The sequence below is a fragment of the Vanrija pseudolonga genome, chromosome 5 (genome assembly GCF_020906515.1).
Source record: "Vanrija pseudolonga chromosome 5, complete sequence".
In the NCBI taxonomy this organism is placed as follows: Eukaryota; Fungi; Basidiomycota; class Tremellomycetes; order Trichosporonales; family Trichosporonaceae; genus Vanrija; species Vanrija pseudolonga.
Genome location: NC_085853.1, coordinates 726038 through 741152, shown reverse-complemented (window position 1 = coordinate 741152; position 15115 = coordinate 726038). Strand labels below are relative to the sequence as shown.

General features: G+C 60.8%; 5 protein-coding genes across 5 annotated transcripts; 3 read left to right on the top strand and 2 right to left on the bottom strand.

The window, feature by feature from the left end:
* Window positions 1–40: 40 nt before the first annotated feature.
* Window positions 41–4356, top strand: 1a_1 (Replicase polyprotein 1a; the record flags this gene model as incomplete). Its single annotated transcript, XM_062773491.1, has 4 exons — window positions 41–486; window positions 527–1380; window positions 1879–2317; window positions 2354–4356. The coding sequence occupies exons 1-4, from the start codon at window positions 105–107 to the stop codon at window positions 4354–4356; spliced, it is 3678 nt and encodes a 1225-aa protein (XP_062629475.1). The 5' UTR covers window positions 41–104.
* A 41-nt stretch (window positions 4357–4397) lies between these two features.
* Window positions 4398–5296, bottom strand: ACBP4 (Acyl-CoA-binding domain-containing protein 4; the record flags this gene model as incomplete). The annotated part of the gene is made up of 6 exons (XM_062773490.1): window positions 5198–5296; window positions 5114–5154; window positions 4791–5060; window positions 4650–4752; window positions 4524–4613; window positions 4398–4472 (listed from the first exon to the last, which is right to left on the bottom strand). The coding sequence occupies exons 1-6, from the start codon at window positions 5285–5287 to the stop codon at window positions 4398–4400; spliced, it is 669 nt and encodes a 222-aa protein (XP_062629474.1). The 5' UTR covers window positions 5288–5296.
* A 135-nt stretch (window positions 5297–5431) lies between these two features.
* On the top strand, window positions 5432–10153 carry SPCC1020.13c (putative phospholipasec). The gene is made up of 17 exons (XM_062773489.1): window positions 5432–5589; window positions 5629–5705; window positions 5743–5880; window positions 5920–6008; window positions 6047–6281; window positions 6332–6424; window positions 6474–6574; window positions 6625–6693; window positions 6733–6827; window positions 7459–7909; window positions 7947–8107; window positions 8148–8306; window positions 8347–9202; window positions 9242–9452; window positions 9492–9552; window positions 9588–9861; window positions 9906–10153. The coding sequence occupies exons 1-17, from the start codon at window positions 5519–5521 to the stop codon at window positions 10146–10148; spliced, it is 3384 nt and encodes a 1127-aa protein (XP_062629473.1). The 5' UTR covers window positions 5432–5518; the 3' UTR covers window positions 10149–10153.
* Window positions 10154–10285: 132 nt separating this feature from the next.
* On the bottom strand, window positions 10286–11078 carry LOC62_05G006970 (uncharacterized protein). Its single transcript, XM_062773488.1, has 4 exons — window positions 11016–11078; window positions 10920–10971; window positions 10794–10866; window positions 10286–10733 (listed from the first exon to the last, which is right to left on the bottom strand). The coding sequence occupies exons 1-4, from the start codon at window positions 11046–11048 to the stop codon at window positions 10373–10375; spliced, it is 519 nt and encodes a 172-aa protein (XP_062629472.1). The 5' UTR covers window positions 11049–11078; the 3' UTR covers window positions 10286–10372.
* Window positions 11079–13498: 2420 nt separating this feature from the next.
* LOC62_05G006969 (uncharacterized protein) lies at window positions 13499–15067 on the top strand (the record flags this gene model as incomplete). The annotated part of the gene is given in 5 exon segments (XM_062773487.1): window positions 13499–13502; window positions 13514–13657; window positions 13694–14416; window positions 14547–14584; window positions 14624–15067. The coding sequence occupies 5 exon segments, from the start codon at window positions 13499–13501 to the stop codon at window positions 15065–15067; spliced, it is 1353 nt and encodes a 450-aa protein (XP_062629471.1).
* Between the last annotated feature and the right edge of the window lie 48 nt (window positions 15068–15115).

The window sequence follows — 15115 nt, the reverse complement described above, 5'->3', positions numbered from 1 at the left end:
GTGCGTCACAATCCCCCCCTCCACTTTGAACATCCATCCGTCCATTCCACAACAACTCGGTCACTTGTCAACAACAACTTTAACCACAGCGACAGCGCCTCAGAATGACTACGCCAAGAGTTGGCGTGGACATTAGGCGCTCGCGTCCACCCACGGCTTTCGACCTCTTCCCCAGCTCGGATGTCAGCTCGTGGTTGGATTCCCTGCAGGCCAAGATTCACCAAGGTCTCGCTGGCGACCCTCCGCCCTTGTCCAGCCGCTCGCCTTCTCCACTGAGGGCAGTCTCTCCCCAACCACCAGCCCGTGAAGAAAACGGGTACTCGCACTCGCTATCAGACCACCAAAGCTCGGCTCATAACGAAGGCCTGTTTGGCGACGAGGACGACGACGACGACGCAGTGTCGGAGGGTGGCGAGAGCCGCGACGCGCACGGTGACTCTGAGAACGACGATCGTGAACCAGTCGACTATTATGATGAGACGCGAGGTGAGTGCGCACATTCGCCACCCGCTGACGTGTGCATCAGCAGGCCGCGAGACAAGCGCTGTGTCTCAGCCATCCGTCGCGTCCTCCCGGCGACCATCTTATCGTCAAGTGTCGCAAGATGAGGAGGTCTACGAGATTGTCGACTCGGATGATGAAGAGCAGGACGAGGAAGCAGAGGGAGAGGAAGAGGAGGGCGACGAAGATCTGGACCAAGGTCATGGCGCGGCTGCGACATACGCCTACGATGCGCGCCACTCTCACCAAGAGGGAGAGTGGGACGACGGCCAGGTGACCCCGTACGACGACGACCAGGACAACGCCTACGACGAAGATGGCCAAGGGGAAGATGTCCTTTACGGGGACGTGGATCTCGACGCACAGTACGACACGTCGTTCTCGCCGCGGCGGCCTCAAGCGGACGAATATGACCACAACCGCGGCATGCCCGCTGTGTCGCATCCTCAGTACTTCCGCGAGGACGATGACGAACGTGCTGAGATCTCCGACAACGACGAGGATGAGGAAGATGAAGACGAGGAGGGTGAAGGCGATGACGATGAGGGCGAGGAGGACGAGGGTGAGGAGGAAGACGACGACGATGATGAAGACGGGGAGGACAATGAGGAGGAAGGAGACCTCAGCCACAACGACTACCTGGCCCGCACCCCTCAAGCGTCAACCCCGGGCCGTGGATCGGTAAACGAGCCGATCGAGCTGCTCGAGTCCGACGACGAGGAGGACGAGGGCGAGGGCGAGGACGACGACGAGGACGACGACGAGGAGGAGGATGATGAAGAGCACGCCTCAGCCCCGCACCACCACCTTGAGGTCGACTATGACGACCAAGTGGATGAGATCGACGACGACGACGACGACGATGAGGGAGAAGATGATGTGAGAGAGGACGAAGACGCAAAGGACGACGAGGATGCCGAGGAACATGATGGCTTCGGCGACGACGCCGACGAGCTTGGGCCAGAAGAACTGGGGGACGACCAAGAAGTGGACGACGAACCCATGGAGGTCGACCATCATGAGGATGTGGAGGAACCAGACGAGGAAGATCGTTCTCCGACGCCACCACCACTTGCTTCGTTCGACTACAACGCTATCCTGCAACATGATGGCGTCGTCGACCCGTCAGGACTGGGCCTCGCGCCCGCCCCTGGAGCCGAAGACATCGCCTCAGCCCTCAGCCATCTGGTCGGGACAGCGCCCGGCCATGAGTCACATGTCCTCGATATGGCCTCAATCCCTATCGACCCGGAGTTGTTGGCTCAGCCGCAAGTGTCAACCGCAGACATTGGCAACTTCTTCGCTCCACCACCAGCCGGCCCACCTATGGCCTCCTCAAGCTCAATACTTGCCTCGACCGAAGCTCTGATGCCCCAGTTCCCGGCCGATTCCTCCCAGTCGTTCGACCCCACCGCTGGGCAGTTCGAGCACTACCTTGGCGACCCGTCATTTGCTGCCAATGTTTACCACGCAGCTGGGGTAGACCTACATGTTGACCATGCCGGCCACGCTGTGGTTGACAGTGCATTCGTTGTTGGAGTCGCCGCCGAGTTTGCGACTTCGGCTGGCCCCTCCGTCCCCTCCCCAGGCGACTCCATGCTGACGGAAGCCGTGGCCGCCGTCGTGGAGGAGGAGCACGCTTCTGTCCGTGAAGATGCCCCTGGAATACCCGTCGACCCTGTACAGACGGAATCCGTTCAACCCGGCGACGAGATCGAAGTGGAAACCGAACCACCCGTGGTCGAAGAACCCGAGTCGCCCAGGCCCGAGTCTACGGCAGAAGCTACACCCGAACTCCTTGTGTTTGTCGGGGACGGTGAGAAATTGTTGTGGCAAGCGCTAACACAGCCAGAAGACGAAAATCCCGACGAGGAGGAGCAAGAGCCTGAGGCAATCGAGGTCGTCGATGTTGACGACGAAAACGAAGCACCAGAAGCGGAGGACGATGAAGCGGAGGAGGAGGATGTGGTCGAAGAAGATGAGCCTGTGGTCGAGGAGGAGAGGGCTGTGGTTGAGGAAGACGAGGTTGTGGATGAGGAGCAACGACCTCTGGAGGTGGAAGAAGTGGAGCTGGAAGAAAAGGTTGCCGTGGAAGAAGTGGAACAGGTTGAGGAGGTCGAGGAGGAAGAGCCTGAACCTCTGGAGCGCCAGGAAACGTCTGAGGAACCCGAGGTCCTGGAACGCGAACGATCCCCTCACGCGTCCAACGAGGCCGAGGTCGTGGAGAAAGACCAACAACCTCAACCCCTCGACGACGGCTCCTCCCTGGAAGCCACTAAGGCCGATAGCGGCAGCACTGCCGACAGCGCAGATGAGGTTCAAGACGATATCCCCTCCAACGAGATCGACGCAAACCCCACTGCCGATATGGTTCAATCGGACGTTGAACTTCCACCGTCAGAGGAGACGAAGCCGACCGACCTGAAGATTCCAGAGATCCTCAGCTCTCAGCCAGTCCAAACTGGCGAGGAGGGTGCCGACGCCGATTCTTCAGCCGCTGCTGTTAAAATTGAGGACGCAGACGTCCTCGCTGAGGACCCGCCCCCACAGTCATCATCCGGTGATGCTACCCAAGAGCCCGGACCCGGCGTTCCCGACGGCGAGACTGCGGATGCAGGCGAATCATCAACGGCCCAGGCCGAGAGCAAGCCGGAGGTTGGCAGGCTCGCAGAAGCCGACGAGAAGCCCACCGTGGACCCAGTAGCTGTCGAGCCTCGACCTCTGCGCCACAACCACCAGCTGCACCGAGACACTCTTGCCCCGACTGCTCTTCAGGCGTCGAGCCAGGCGCCGGCTTCACCAACTCGACGACGGACCAGGTCCTCGCAGCCTCTAGGCTCTCCACCAACAACGCGCTCCCACTGCATGTTCCACAAGCTGCAGGTCGCCGATGGCGACCTCAGCTGCATCGTTGTGGCTCCACAGTGCACTTTGACGGATCTCGTTAAGATTCGAGAGGAACGAGCGACTGTCCTCGGCGAGGTCACCCCTGACGAAAGGACACTCCTGCAAGGCCATCTACACTCGGTGCACGACCTTCACCCCGTGCTCCGAAGCAAACTCTCTCGCATTGGCGTCTCAGTGGATGACGATGAGCAATGTTACGTCCTGTCCGCCAGTGAGGGGGCTATCGAAGAACGCCGTGACCCTTCACCGCGCAAGGATCGCCGTCTTTCGTCGCGGGCGTCTGTCGGTCGCAGCACAAAGAGCCCCGATCCGCGGGCGCTTGGCAGCCCATCGCAGGCTCAGGTAGCAACTCCTAAGCGCAACACACGATCGTCGTCTGGCGGGCCCAGTGCACCTCTTGCTGTTTCGCCACTCTCGACGGCTTCCAACCACCTCCAGCCTGTCACCGAGACAACCGAGCCGCCACCACCGGAGCTCAAGACCCCGCAGGCCAGCTCATCACGTCTCCTTCCCGAAGCCGCCGCAGCGCAGACACCGAGTCGCAGGATTACGCGTAGCATGCACGCGTCCGTGGACCTCACAAATGCCGCACCGGCAACGGAAGGGCTGGCGATGACCGATGCCAACCACGGACTTGTCACGTCAGTGGCTGAGGACGAGCCAGCGACAACCACTACAGACGAGCCTGAGAACAACACCCAGCCCGATGTCGAGATGGAGGACACAACGGCACCTGCCGATCCTCCTCCTACAGCAACTTCTCCAGCTATGGGAACCCGCGCTCGAAAACGCAAGGCCGAGCTCGAGGAGGAAGTTGGCGGTGATCTTCCAGCAGTGGATGCCGGCGACGCCGAGCCCGAGGCCAAGCGCCACGCGGCAGAGCACGCGACGAGTGGAGAGCCACAGCCGAAGCGGTCCAGATGGGGTCGGTTCTGGCCATTTGGGTAGGGCGATTCTATAATGTTTATACATGCGTGCTACTGTGTGCACTAGCCCAAGAGGCTCACAACATCTTCACGTCCTGAGATTTTGGCAATGTCCAATGCTGTTTGTTCGTCTGGATCCTTGCAGCAAGTTAGAAGACTCCCCACAACTCTCTCCTAGATCGAGCTCACCAGAATGGACTTGTCAGCTCCTAGAGAGATGAGGAGCTTGACAGCGTCCACATTGCCGCGATCAGCAGCGAGGTGCAGCGGCGTGAATCCCTGGGGTCAGCAACGCCAACGAGGCAAGCGACGTACAAACTCGTCTTTTGCGTCCAGCAAACTCCTATCGCTTGCGAGAATCTGCTTGAGTTGGTCTACTGACCCCGTGGATGCGGCGTCATGGACGAGGCTCTGGGGGCTGGTGCGTTAGCCTTGGGCGGTGCGAGGCGACCGTACCCTCCCTCGTCGGTCTGCACCATCATGCTGACGGACGGGCCGAAGCTGAGCCCGCCTCCGCCGGACGGTTTCCTCTCCGCGCCGTCTTCACCCCCTTCCTCCTCCTCCTCCTCGGCCACCTTCCCCTCGGCCCAGCCGGCACCGCGGGCGAGCTCGACGTATCGTGCGCGCGCGGCATCCTCCCGCCCTGCGTACTCGGCAGCGACGCGTGCCCAGGCGTCGTACTTGGCGCGGCCTTCAAATGAGAAGATGCCCGGGCGCGATCCGGTACTGTGGGACGTCAGTGACACTGATGTGACGCAGCTGGGGCCGGCAAGGCTCACGGGCCGGAGGACGAGTTGGCAAACTTGAACAGGCCATAGAGCTGTGTCGTGTCAACAAAACTAGCTAGAGGGCACGCGACCCACCTCGAGCCGCTTGTCGTTTCCCAGGCCGGACGCCTGGCTCGACGACGAGAGCCACGCAACCGCTGCGTCGAACTGCTCCTGTGTAGACATGGGTCGTGGGTTAGAAGGAACTGAGAGCGGAAGTTCGGTCGTTGGAAACAAGTTGGTCGGTTGTCGCGGGAGCAGTTGGCCGTGACCGACCTCCACAACGCTCGCGTCACTTGCACTTGGTCGTCCACTCACTCACTCGACAACCAACAACCACACAACATCACCATCCTCTCCCTGCATTTGCATACACCCATCTCCTCGATTCACGCGGCCATAGTAGCCACACGCATCATGGACGCCGAACCCTCCCAGCCTTCTGTCGTGGTCGCCTCGGCGACCTCGTCTGGCCTCTCTGTCAACCTGTACGCTCGTGTCTTCCTTCGCTGCTGACGGACACCCAGTCACCCGCTCGCCATTCTCAACATCTCGGACCACTACACGCGCTCGACGATCACGTCAAGCGATTCGTCCCTGAAGCGTGAGTTTTCCCGCTGCGCGCGCGCGGCTGACAGCAGTCATTGGCGCACTGCTCGGTTCGCAGACCGGCCGCGAGGTCTCGGTCGTCAACTCGTTCGAGCTCATCTACACCCTCGACTCGGACGGCGGCACTCCCAAGGTCGACGAGGAGTTCCTCGCTATGCGCAAGGATCAGTGTAAGTGCCGTGCTGCTCTCACTGGGCTGACGAGATCAGTCAACCAGGTCTTCCCCACTCAGTCGATCGTGGGCTGGTACACCGTTGGCGTCGCGCCGACACCTCAAGACGTCCATATCCACAATCAGGTGAGGGATTACAGAAGGAGCGGGGAGCTGACAACCAGCTTGCCAACATCATTGAGCCGTCACCGGCGGCGCTGGTCATCTTCAACCCAGCCATTCCCCAAGGCACCAAGCAGCTTCCCTTCACCGTCTTCGAGTCCCTCGGCGACGGCGGAGAGAGCGAGCGCGAGGGCAAGTTTGTGCAGGTTGACTATGGAATCGAGACTGGCGAGGCGGAGCGCATTGCGGTCGATGGCGTGGCCAAGGAGAGCGGCGGAGACACCGACCCAACGGGCCGTGAGTAGCTTAACTTCCTTCTCCCCAGAGAACTATCTGACAAGGCCCAGAGATTGCAACCCTGACGACGCAACGCAATGCCATTGCCATGCTCCAGGAGCGTGTTGCTGTCATTGTACAGTACATCTCGGGCGTCCTGAATGGTGCGTCGGGTCTGAGGTGGCCGCTAGACTCGTTGCTCACAACCGGCAGGAACGGCGACAGTCGACCACAGCATTCTGCGCCAGATCTCGTCGCTGGTCGCCACCCTCCCTGTCATGGATGCAGAGCAGTTTAAGGAGGAGCTGAAGACGGTACGTGCCCAGTGGCTGACAGAGGCGCTGTCGAACTGACTTTGCCGTAGGAGTACAACGACGCGCAGCTCACCACCTACCTGACAACTCTGCTTGGCCAGCTGGAAGCCCTGGTGGACGTGAGTTCAGACCATTGTTGATATGCTGACTGGCCGCAGTACTCGGACAAGCACTTTGCTCTCCACCCTGGAGGCCCATCTGGCGAGGGTGACTTTGGAGGTGTCCGCGGCAAGGGTTTCATGCCTACCCCCGGGTTTGGGGGATCGCGCCGCCGTGGCGGGGGCCGCCACCGATGATAGAAGACACGCAATGATTCTGTAACATATGTATGTGATTATCAAGAGGTCAACGTGAACGTGGCCACCCGCGCCGACGGCCACCGAGAGGGACACCCTCGGCAGCCGGTAGCCGCCTGCGGTGAATGCCCTTTGTTGACGATTTCTGATTGGTACGATTGTGACGTCAACGGCAAATGTCAGCAGCCGACGACACGTCTTGAATCTCAATGTTGTCGCGTCACGACTTTAGGACGCAAAGAAAAATGGATCTAGCTGCTTTACATCTCTCTCCATGCTGGCAATCGCTCATCAAAGAATATCAGGCTCGTTGACCCTCCGCTTGCCTTCATTACCGGCCGCACTGGCTTCCCAGCGCCCGACTGTCGCCCCCAGACGCTTGCCCCTGGCCTCGTCGCATCACACCAGCCGAATCTCGCGGCAGAAGCTCCCGGGACACCAGGACCTCCGGCGCGTTCTTGCAACGCCATCTTTCTCGCCACTGCACCATTCACACCAGCAGGCTACAGTTGACATGACAGTCGAGCCAGCAGCAGCAGCAGCAGCAGAGGCGGACCCCCCTTCGACCTCGATCGCGACGCGCATCAGTCCGCCGCCGCTCGACTACCGCTGGCTGCATACCGGGACCAAACAACTCGACCTGCCGACCGAGCCGATCGCCACCGTCGAGACGGCGTACAAGCCGTTCTCGCCGCTCGAGAACGACCGCATCGAGGCAGCGTGGCAAGATTATCCGCAGTCGCTCAAAAGAAAGGCGCTGGACGCTTGGGGTGTCTGCGACGGCGAATGGAGCCAGAAGAGCAAGGAGACCAAGGCCAAGGAAGTCAAGGAACCAAAAGACGTCAAGGACACGAAAGACGCGGTGGCAAAGAAGGCCGAGAAGGGCGGCAAGACTGACGACGCGAAGAAGGCTGCCTCAAAAGCCGCATCGACCAAAGACGTCTCCAAGGAACGCCTCGACGCGTACCAGGCCGTCATCGAGAAGGCGTACTTGGACCACTCCAAGTTTGACGTTGTGGAAGGTGTTCCTGTCAGCCAGGTGCGTTGTTGGACTGCGACCTTCAGCTGACGTCAAGGACTCGCTCTTCGAGGTCAGCTTGTCGACACTCTCGCTCCACCCAGTCTACTGGAGACAGTATGGGCCCCGCATCCCCGTCATCAGGGGCACCTGGTTTGTCGGTGATGGAGCGCGCCCCTGTACTTGGGACCTCGCTGCCGAGCTCGAGAAGGGATTCCAGTATGTGCCACTGGTAGCAGTAGCATGCTGACACGCGCAGAGAGATCAAGCCCTGGCAGCCGTCGTACAAGGAAGAGCTGGCGACTGCTCTTGCCGTCGGCGCCTCGGGAGAAGAGAAGCTCATGCACAAGCTTCCAGCCCGTTTCGGTAGTGGTCTAGGCGTCATCTTCGAGGACGAGAACAAGTGCCGAGTCATTGCGTGAGTGACAAAGGTGCTGAGCGAGCTAAACGTTGATCAGCTCGGGAACGTTCAACTACCTTTCGCGTCAGCTGTGGTCGTCTGTTGGCGCCAGGCCTGGGGGTGTGTACTTCCACCGTGGCTACACGGCTGCATTGGCGGCCAAGGAGGCCGCAAAGTCGGGTGACAAGAGCGATAAGGCTACGTCGCAGCCAAGCTCTGGTGCAGCGACTCCCAAGGAACCCAAGGACGACACCAAGTCCAAGACCGAGGCCAAGGGTGCCAAGCCGTCGAGCAGCAAGGACAGCCAGCGCAAGGCGTCCCGCGATAACAGCGCCGCCGCCAACGAAGGCATCCAGGATGTCCTTAACAAGGTCAAGAAGGACTGGGAAGGGAAGCGCAAGGCCTTTGAAGAGCAAGCTGCTCCAGTGATCCACGCGAGCAACGACGACAAGCCCTGCACCGATCTGATTCTTCTTATCCACGGCATTGGCCAAGATCTCGCGAAGGAGTACGAGGGGTTCAACTTTATCTATGCAAGCAACCAGCTCCGCCGGGTCCTGCGCAAGCAGTCCGGCGACCCAGCAATCGCGTCGGTCATGCGCGATGGTCGCTTCCAGGTCCTCCCTGTCCAGTGGAGGGCCAACCTCAACCTCAACAGCAGCGACACGGGTGATGGTGTCGAGTCTGAGCGCGACAACGTCTTCACCATCGCCGACATCACGATCAAGTCGTCGATCCCGTATGTCCGCGATGTCACCAACTCGGTGCTGCTCGACATCCCGCTGTTCATGTCGCACCACCGCCAGCAGATGATTGAAGCTGTTTGTGCCCAGGCAAACCGGACATACAGGCTGTGGATGGCCCGTAACCCAGGCTTTGAGAAGTACGGCAGGGTCCACATTGTGGCACACTCGGTGAGTAACTGCTGTTGACGGAGGCGCTGATCGAACCAGCTTGGCTCAGCCCTCGCCGGCCACATCCTGTCGACACAGCCGACTACTGTTCCCCGGCTGTCTCTTGTCCCCAAGGACGATCGTGACGAGGTCAAGGACCGCTTCCTCTTCAACACGTCAAACTTGTTTTTGGCGGGCAGTCCACTCAGCGTATTCCTACAGTTGGAGCAGGCTCACTTGATTCCCCGCGGCGGGCGATTGAACACAAGGCGTAAGTCCTTGATCAGTCTAATCTAACCATTCGCTGCAGACTCTCGCCCAGACGAAGTGATAACGCAAGCCGGCAAGTTTGGGTGCCTGTCTGTTGATTCGTGAGTTGCCGATTCTTGACCAGTGCTAACATCAGCCTCTACAATATCTTCTACCCCACCGACCCAGTGGCTTATGCCATGAACGCGGCAGTCGACGTGGCTGTTGCCAAGACGCGTCCGCCTTTACCCATCCCATCTGTCGCTGGGTCTTTCCTCCCGCCACTGCCGTCCATGCCGTCTCTGCCGGCTCTGCCGGCTCTTCCTCAGCTCCCTCAACTGCCAGATGTGTCCAAGTATATCCCCAGCTACTTTAGCAGTGGGGACAAGAAGCCAAAGGTTGAGGCGATTGATGCGCCCACCGAGATTGAGGTATGTGACGCTGTCGTTCCCTGCAGTGTGTGGCTGACGTGCAGCTCTCCGGTGGCCCAGCCGAGATCGAGTCGAAGGGCGAGAGGCGCTTTGCGGACCTCAACCCCCATGGCAGTATCGACTTCTCCCTCCCCTCTGCGAGTGTCAACGGCTACCTGGACATGATCACGTCCCACGGCAGCTACTGGTCTGATCAGAACTTTGGAGCGTTCCTTCTCGCCGAGACATTCACGACGCCTGCGGACCGCGCACGCACGGGGGCGGCGAGCACCGACAAGGCCAATTAGTCGCGATGTTCACAGTACAGTACCATATACTATGCATTATCAGTCCACTGTCCATGCGCATGTCAGGATTTTCTTGAGCTCAGTCGATCTCGTGAGCAGAGTCAAGAACGGCAGCAAGAACCAATCGCTCCGGCCACCTCGGGCTCCACTTCAGTGCCATTACTATGCCTACATGCCAATCATATCCTGTTTGTCGTCGTCAATGTGCTGCTGCTGTCTGTCGATTACCAGCGGCCCTCCTCGCGGCGCTCCTCACGGCGCTCCTCCCTCTCCTCGCGGCGCTCCTCACGACGCTCCTCGCGGCGCTCGTCGTAGCCACCCTGGCCGCCGTAGCCGCCCTGGTTGCCACCATAACCCTGGTTGCCGCCGTAGCCACCCTGGTTGCCGCCGTAAGGCTGCTGCTGGTACTGCTGCTGGCCGTACTGCTGCGACTGGGCGAGGGCGTACGTGGCCTGCTCCTGGGCCTGGTGGCGCGCACGCTCGCGGTCGATGGCGTCGAGGCCCTTGGTCTCGATGAGCTTGTCGACCTCGGCGCCGGCAAAGCCAGCGATGAGCTCCTTGCCGAGGGCCCACGAGCCGGGGGTGCTGGAGACAGAGGTCAGCCTGTGTAGACTCCCGGCAGCGCTCTCGCTCTCCGCCACTTACCCGTTGGCAGCCTCGTGCTTCTCGTACGCGCGCATGGCGGCGAACGAGGCGGCACCGGCGATGGCCTCGTGCGCTGTCGTGTGTCAGTTGTGGCCAGTAGCCTGAGGGTCGAACCGGCCCACTCACTGAACGAGGACTGGTGCTGCTCCTGGCCGTAGACCTGCTCGTACTGCTGGCGCTGAGGAGTCAGTGATGCGCGAAGCGGGACGGGACACCACCCACCTCCTGGTAGTCGTCGTGGCTGAAGAAACCCATTTTTGCTGTAGTGGTGATGCGGGATGTGAGGATGCTACAGAGAGAAGGGGGCGTCGATGACCGCCTTAAGTACTTTGGTGGGCTTCCACGGCGGTGACCGCGGCTTGCAGCGCAGCATGGTCCAGACAGTCGTCTCGTCTGCGTTGCTGTTGGGTGCCGCGTGTTGTTCCTGTGGTCGCTTGACGCCAGTTACGTCACACTTCTATTTCCGCGCTCAGGGAGTGAGTAAATTGGGCAAACGGCAGAGTGGGAACAAGATGGCAAGGCGCGCGCGCGGCCACTGCCGCGGACAGACGGGGCAGACGGTGACGCCCAGCCCAGCACAGCATAAAGTGCAAATGAAGCCGGTCGGGATACACACTCGACCGCACTGACCAGTCAGCGAACAGCGAGCCAACCCCTCACGCCGGTCCAGTCGCATCACTCTGTCGGTCGGTGCTTCCTGCAGTCGGTCATGCTGGCCAATATCAAATCAGGGTGCGCGCTCGCTCGTTCGCCCTATGTACGACTCGCTTGTCGATTCGTCGTCGCAGATGCAGATCCCTCCCTTCGCGGCTTCGGCTGGTTGACCCCTCCTCCACCACAACACAACACCCGACTTGGGTGGCGTGCGGTGGCACACCACGCTTCCTTCCTCGCGGTTCGCTGTCCCGAATGTCGGATGGCTGGCTACCTGAGATTGAGTTACGAGGCAGTGCGAGGTGTTCTTGACGATCACCATCAGATCTATGACGTAGAGAGACTGACAGAGTCTGCAGTGGGACTGACGGCAGTCTCAATCTCGGCATCGCCGCTAGTTGCGCTACGCGCCTCGCGCCTGCTCGGCTGCGCCTCATTCTGACTCGTGCCCACTAGACCACTGCACCTCCTCCGCATGGCAAGTGGCAGCTTTTCGCACCAGCGCCCGCCGTCAAGGGCGCTGGGCCAGTGAAAGGGAACTTGGTGTCGAGACGCTGCTACGGCCTGCTGGCGTAGCAGGCGTCACGAGGGAAGGCGGATCGGCGCGATCGGACCGGGGATGGATGTGGCGTGGCGGGCGTGGCGCGAACCATCACGACGAAACGTCCAAGCGCCCGACCTACTGACCACCTCGACGTCACCCGCATGGCCGGCGCACGCACTGACCCCCCTCACCGTGTCCCACGCCCCCGACGCCCCCCTGTCCTCATCAAGAAGCAGCGTCGGCCTTTGATGCGCAATGTGAAGCAACTAAGGGCGCCACATGGGACGGCCGGCGACGCCCCGTACCGGGTGGTCGTCCAGAGGGCTACTTGCCCACGGCCTTAATTCCCCACGAGATCGAGTAGAGTGGGACGGGTTGTTTACAAACAAGCACACCTTGGCCGGTAGACGACGAAGAAACCATGCCTTTACGAGGGGCGTTGTGTACGCCCAGCACACGACAGGGGGTGCACGACGCACGCTGCCGCTGGCACACGGCACGGCACTTGCGACCATGCGCTACGCAGTTGTGGTGGTGACAGACGAGCCGAGCCGACTCGTTCTCATCACATCCGTCGGCCGCTGCTTGGTCTGTTCGTCTCGGCTCCGCAAGAATGCTTGAACCCGTCATCGTCCTCCATCTTGTCCTCAGCCGCTCGACACCCTCGTCCGTGTCGACTCTGACCCGCCTGCCCTTGTCCTGTCAGCGGCGCTACCCCTTGCGCCCTCGGCTCATGGGTCCTTTTGAGCACGTCGCCCCGCCGCCCGCTCACAGCAGTCTTCGGACATTCCCCCTCCGTCTGTCACTCCCCTCCGTCTGTCACTCCCCTCCCTCTGCCGTCGCACCGTCGCCGTGATATGAAGACGAGGCGCAACATCCCGTCCTGGACGTCTAGATTCATTCAACACCACACCCCGCACAGGCCTCGCCTCACTGCTAGACGACAGGGCGACGACACTGACGGCGCCTCCTCATAAGCTCGACTATCCCTTGGACCCACTGTCACCGTCACATCACCCTCTGTGCGACACGCTCCTTGGAGCACCTCAGCCAGCTAGGTGACCCCTTGTCAAGGTGCTACTCTGGCCCCTAGTGACTGCCTTTTGTCGCGTCTTCTCCCCGACTCGGATTCATCACAGCCATCCTTCCTTCCCTCATGTCGACGGTTCAACCTCGCCCGAAGCGGCAGTCGAACCGTGATGCTTCACAAGACTCGAAGCCAACACACTCAAGTTTAGCGACAGAAGTCGCGAGACCGCCGTCAGCGAGCCCCGAGGAACCCGAACTGCCCAAGCGCCGCGCGCGTCGCCGAGGAAAGCGTGGTGGCGGGTCGGCGAGGCGAAAGAATGGTAAAACTGGGCGTCAACACTTGCTGACTTGGCTCCAGCAGCAAGAGCGGCCGCGGCGCTGGGAGGTCACCCCCCTCCCAACTCTGAAGTCGGGAACTCTAGATCTGCATCCAGCCAGGTCGTTCGGGGTGGCAAGCCCGAAGCCGTTTCGGAGCTCGATGCGTCGTCCCCAGCCGCCTCGAGCAACTTGACCCCTCGTCCCTTCCCTCCGACCGAGAACGCCTGGCTCACCCAGCATGGTTGCGCAACCACGTCGCCTATCAATCCAGTGTTTGGCGGGGGCGTTGACAGTCTTGTGCCGACCGAGACGGAAGCAGGTGAGCCTGCAGGCTTGATCGGCACTGACGTTCCAGGTCGTGCCCTCGAGTCGCCCGTCGCCTTTTACCACCCCCCTATCGAGTCGCCCCTCACGCCCTCATCTCACAACACTTGGCCGCCATCCCGTGCCTTTGTCGGCAACTACTTTCCCATTCCAGTCGACAGCCTCCCCACCACCAAGCCGTTCTCGCTCGACACGCCCCGGTTCTCGGACGCTCAGATCGGAGTCCCCACGGCCTACAATGCGGAGTACCCTCACCCATTAACGGCGTACGCCTCTCCTGCCGTCAACCAGGCTACTGTCTCCAGTTCGCGGTACGACATCCTCCTTGACGAGCTCCTCGCCACCGATCCAGACGCGGCTACGGGCTCCACTATTGCCAACTCTGGCAAAGAGGGCATCGGCCCCCCTGCACTCAGCCTTCACCCGGACAGCAAAGACGGCTGCGGAATACCCGAGAACCTCTGGCTTCAACTGACCACTTGGGACAGCGTCAAGGTTCCTGTCGGCACCGTGGTTCCCAAGGCCCACCCGTCACGCTTCACTCCAGGCCCACGATTGTCCGCCGTGATCGACAGGAGCCGTAGGGTGCTCCCGCCGCCCATCGCAGGGCGTCGGTCAAGCACCTCGGAGCCACCGTCATCGCCAGACGTCTCCACGCTCCGCCGGTCTCTTTCAACTGGAAATTTGGACACATTCCTGCGATCGTGGTCCGAACTCGCCACCGCCACGAAGGGGACCGAGGGGCCAAGACGAGGTGGGTCGAAAAGTGCCACAAAGATGTGAGCCGGAAACTGACTGTCTCGATAGCGGGGACGGTGGTGACTTTCGAGCAACGTGAGTCGACGCTTAGTCGCCAATGAGTATTTACTGACGTTTGCTCACAGTTTCTTCATTCCAACGAGAAAATCTTGCACCCCAGAGCGTGAGTTCTGAGTTATTGCCACGTGCGCTTACCCATCAGCCTTTCGACTTTGCTCCTACACCACACCTCCGCCCACGCACGTCGCTCCCCTTCAACATCCTCTCCCCTGTTGCCGAAGAGGAGAGCTTCTTCAGTCCTATTAGCGCGGTGGTGGAGCACAGTTCATTTCCCTCTCCTTTCAACCATGGCGTCCCGCTCGCGGACACAGATCCTGCGAGGGACCCTACCGAGTTCATCCCTTCGGTCTTGGACGAACCTCGCGACCCAGACCTCGGCCATCTTCCAGAAACACCCCTCACTCCGCCACTCGACTGGCCGATGCCGCGGTACGAAGGGAAGCCTTCAGGCAGCCAACCCGAGCACCTCGATCCCCTCGAACACCACATTTTCCTCCCTGCGGGCCTTCTCCCGCCGGACGACGAGTGGGCCCCACTCGCAACAACCACCCTCGACTTCTCTACCGGAAACTCAATTTGGGCATGACCTGTTATCTTCGATCTTTGTGTCTTCAAGGACTCTTGCTTCACCGGG

Bases quoted from the DNA above. Each gene is read 5' to 3' on its own strand.
- SPCC1020.13c (XM_062773489.1), top strand. From the start codon at position 5,519: ATGGACGCCGAACCCTCCCAGCCTTCTGTCGTGGTCGCCTCGGCGACC. The intron at 5,881-5,919 runs GTAAGTGCCGTG...TGACGAGATCAG, and splicing joins CGCTATGCGCAAGGATCAGT to TCAACCAGGTCTTCCCCACT. The intron at 6,828-7,458 runs GTTTGGGGGATC...GACGCGCATCAG, and splicing joins GGTTTCATGCCTACCCCCGG to TCCGCCGCCGCTCGACTACC.
- LOC62_05G006970 (XM_062773488.1), bottom strand. From the start codon at position 11,048: ATGGGTTTCTTCAGCCACGACGACTACCAGGAG. The intron at 10,972-11,015 runs GTGGGTGGTGTC...CTGACTCCTCAG, and splicing joins GCCACGACGACTACCAGGAG to CGCCAGCAGTACGAGCAGGT. The intron at 10,734-10,793 runs GTAAGTGGCGGA...CTCTGTCTCCAG, and splicing joins AAGCACGAGGCTGCCAACGG to CACCCCCGGCTCGTGGGCCC.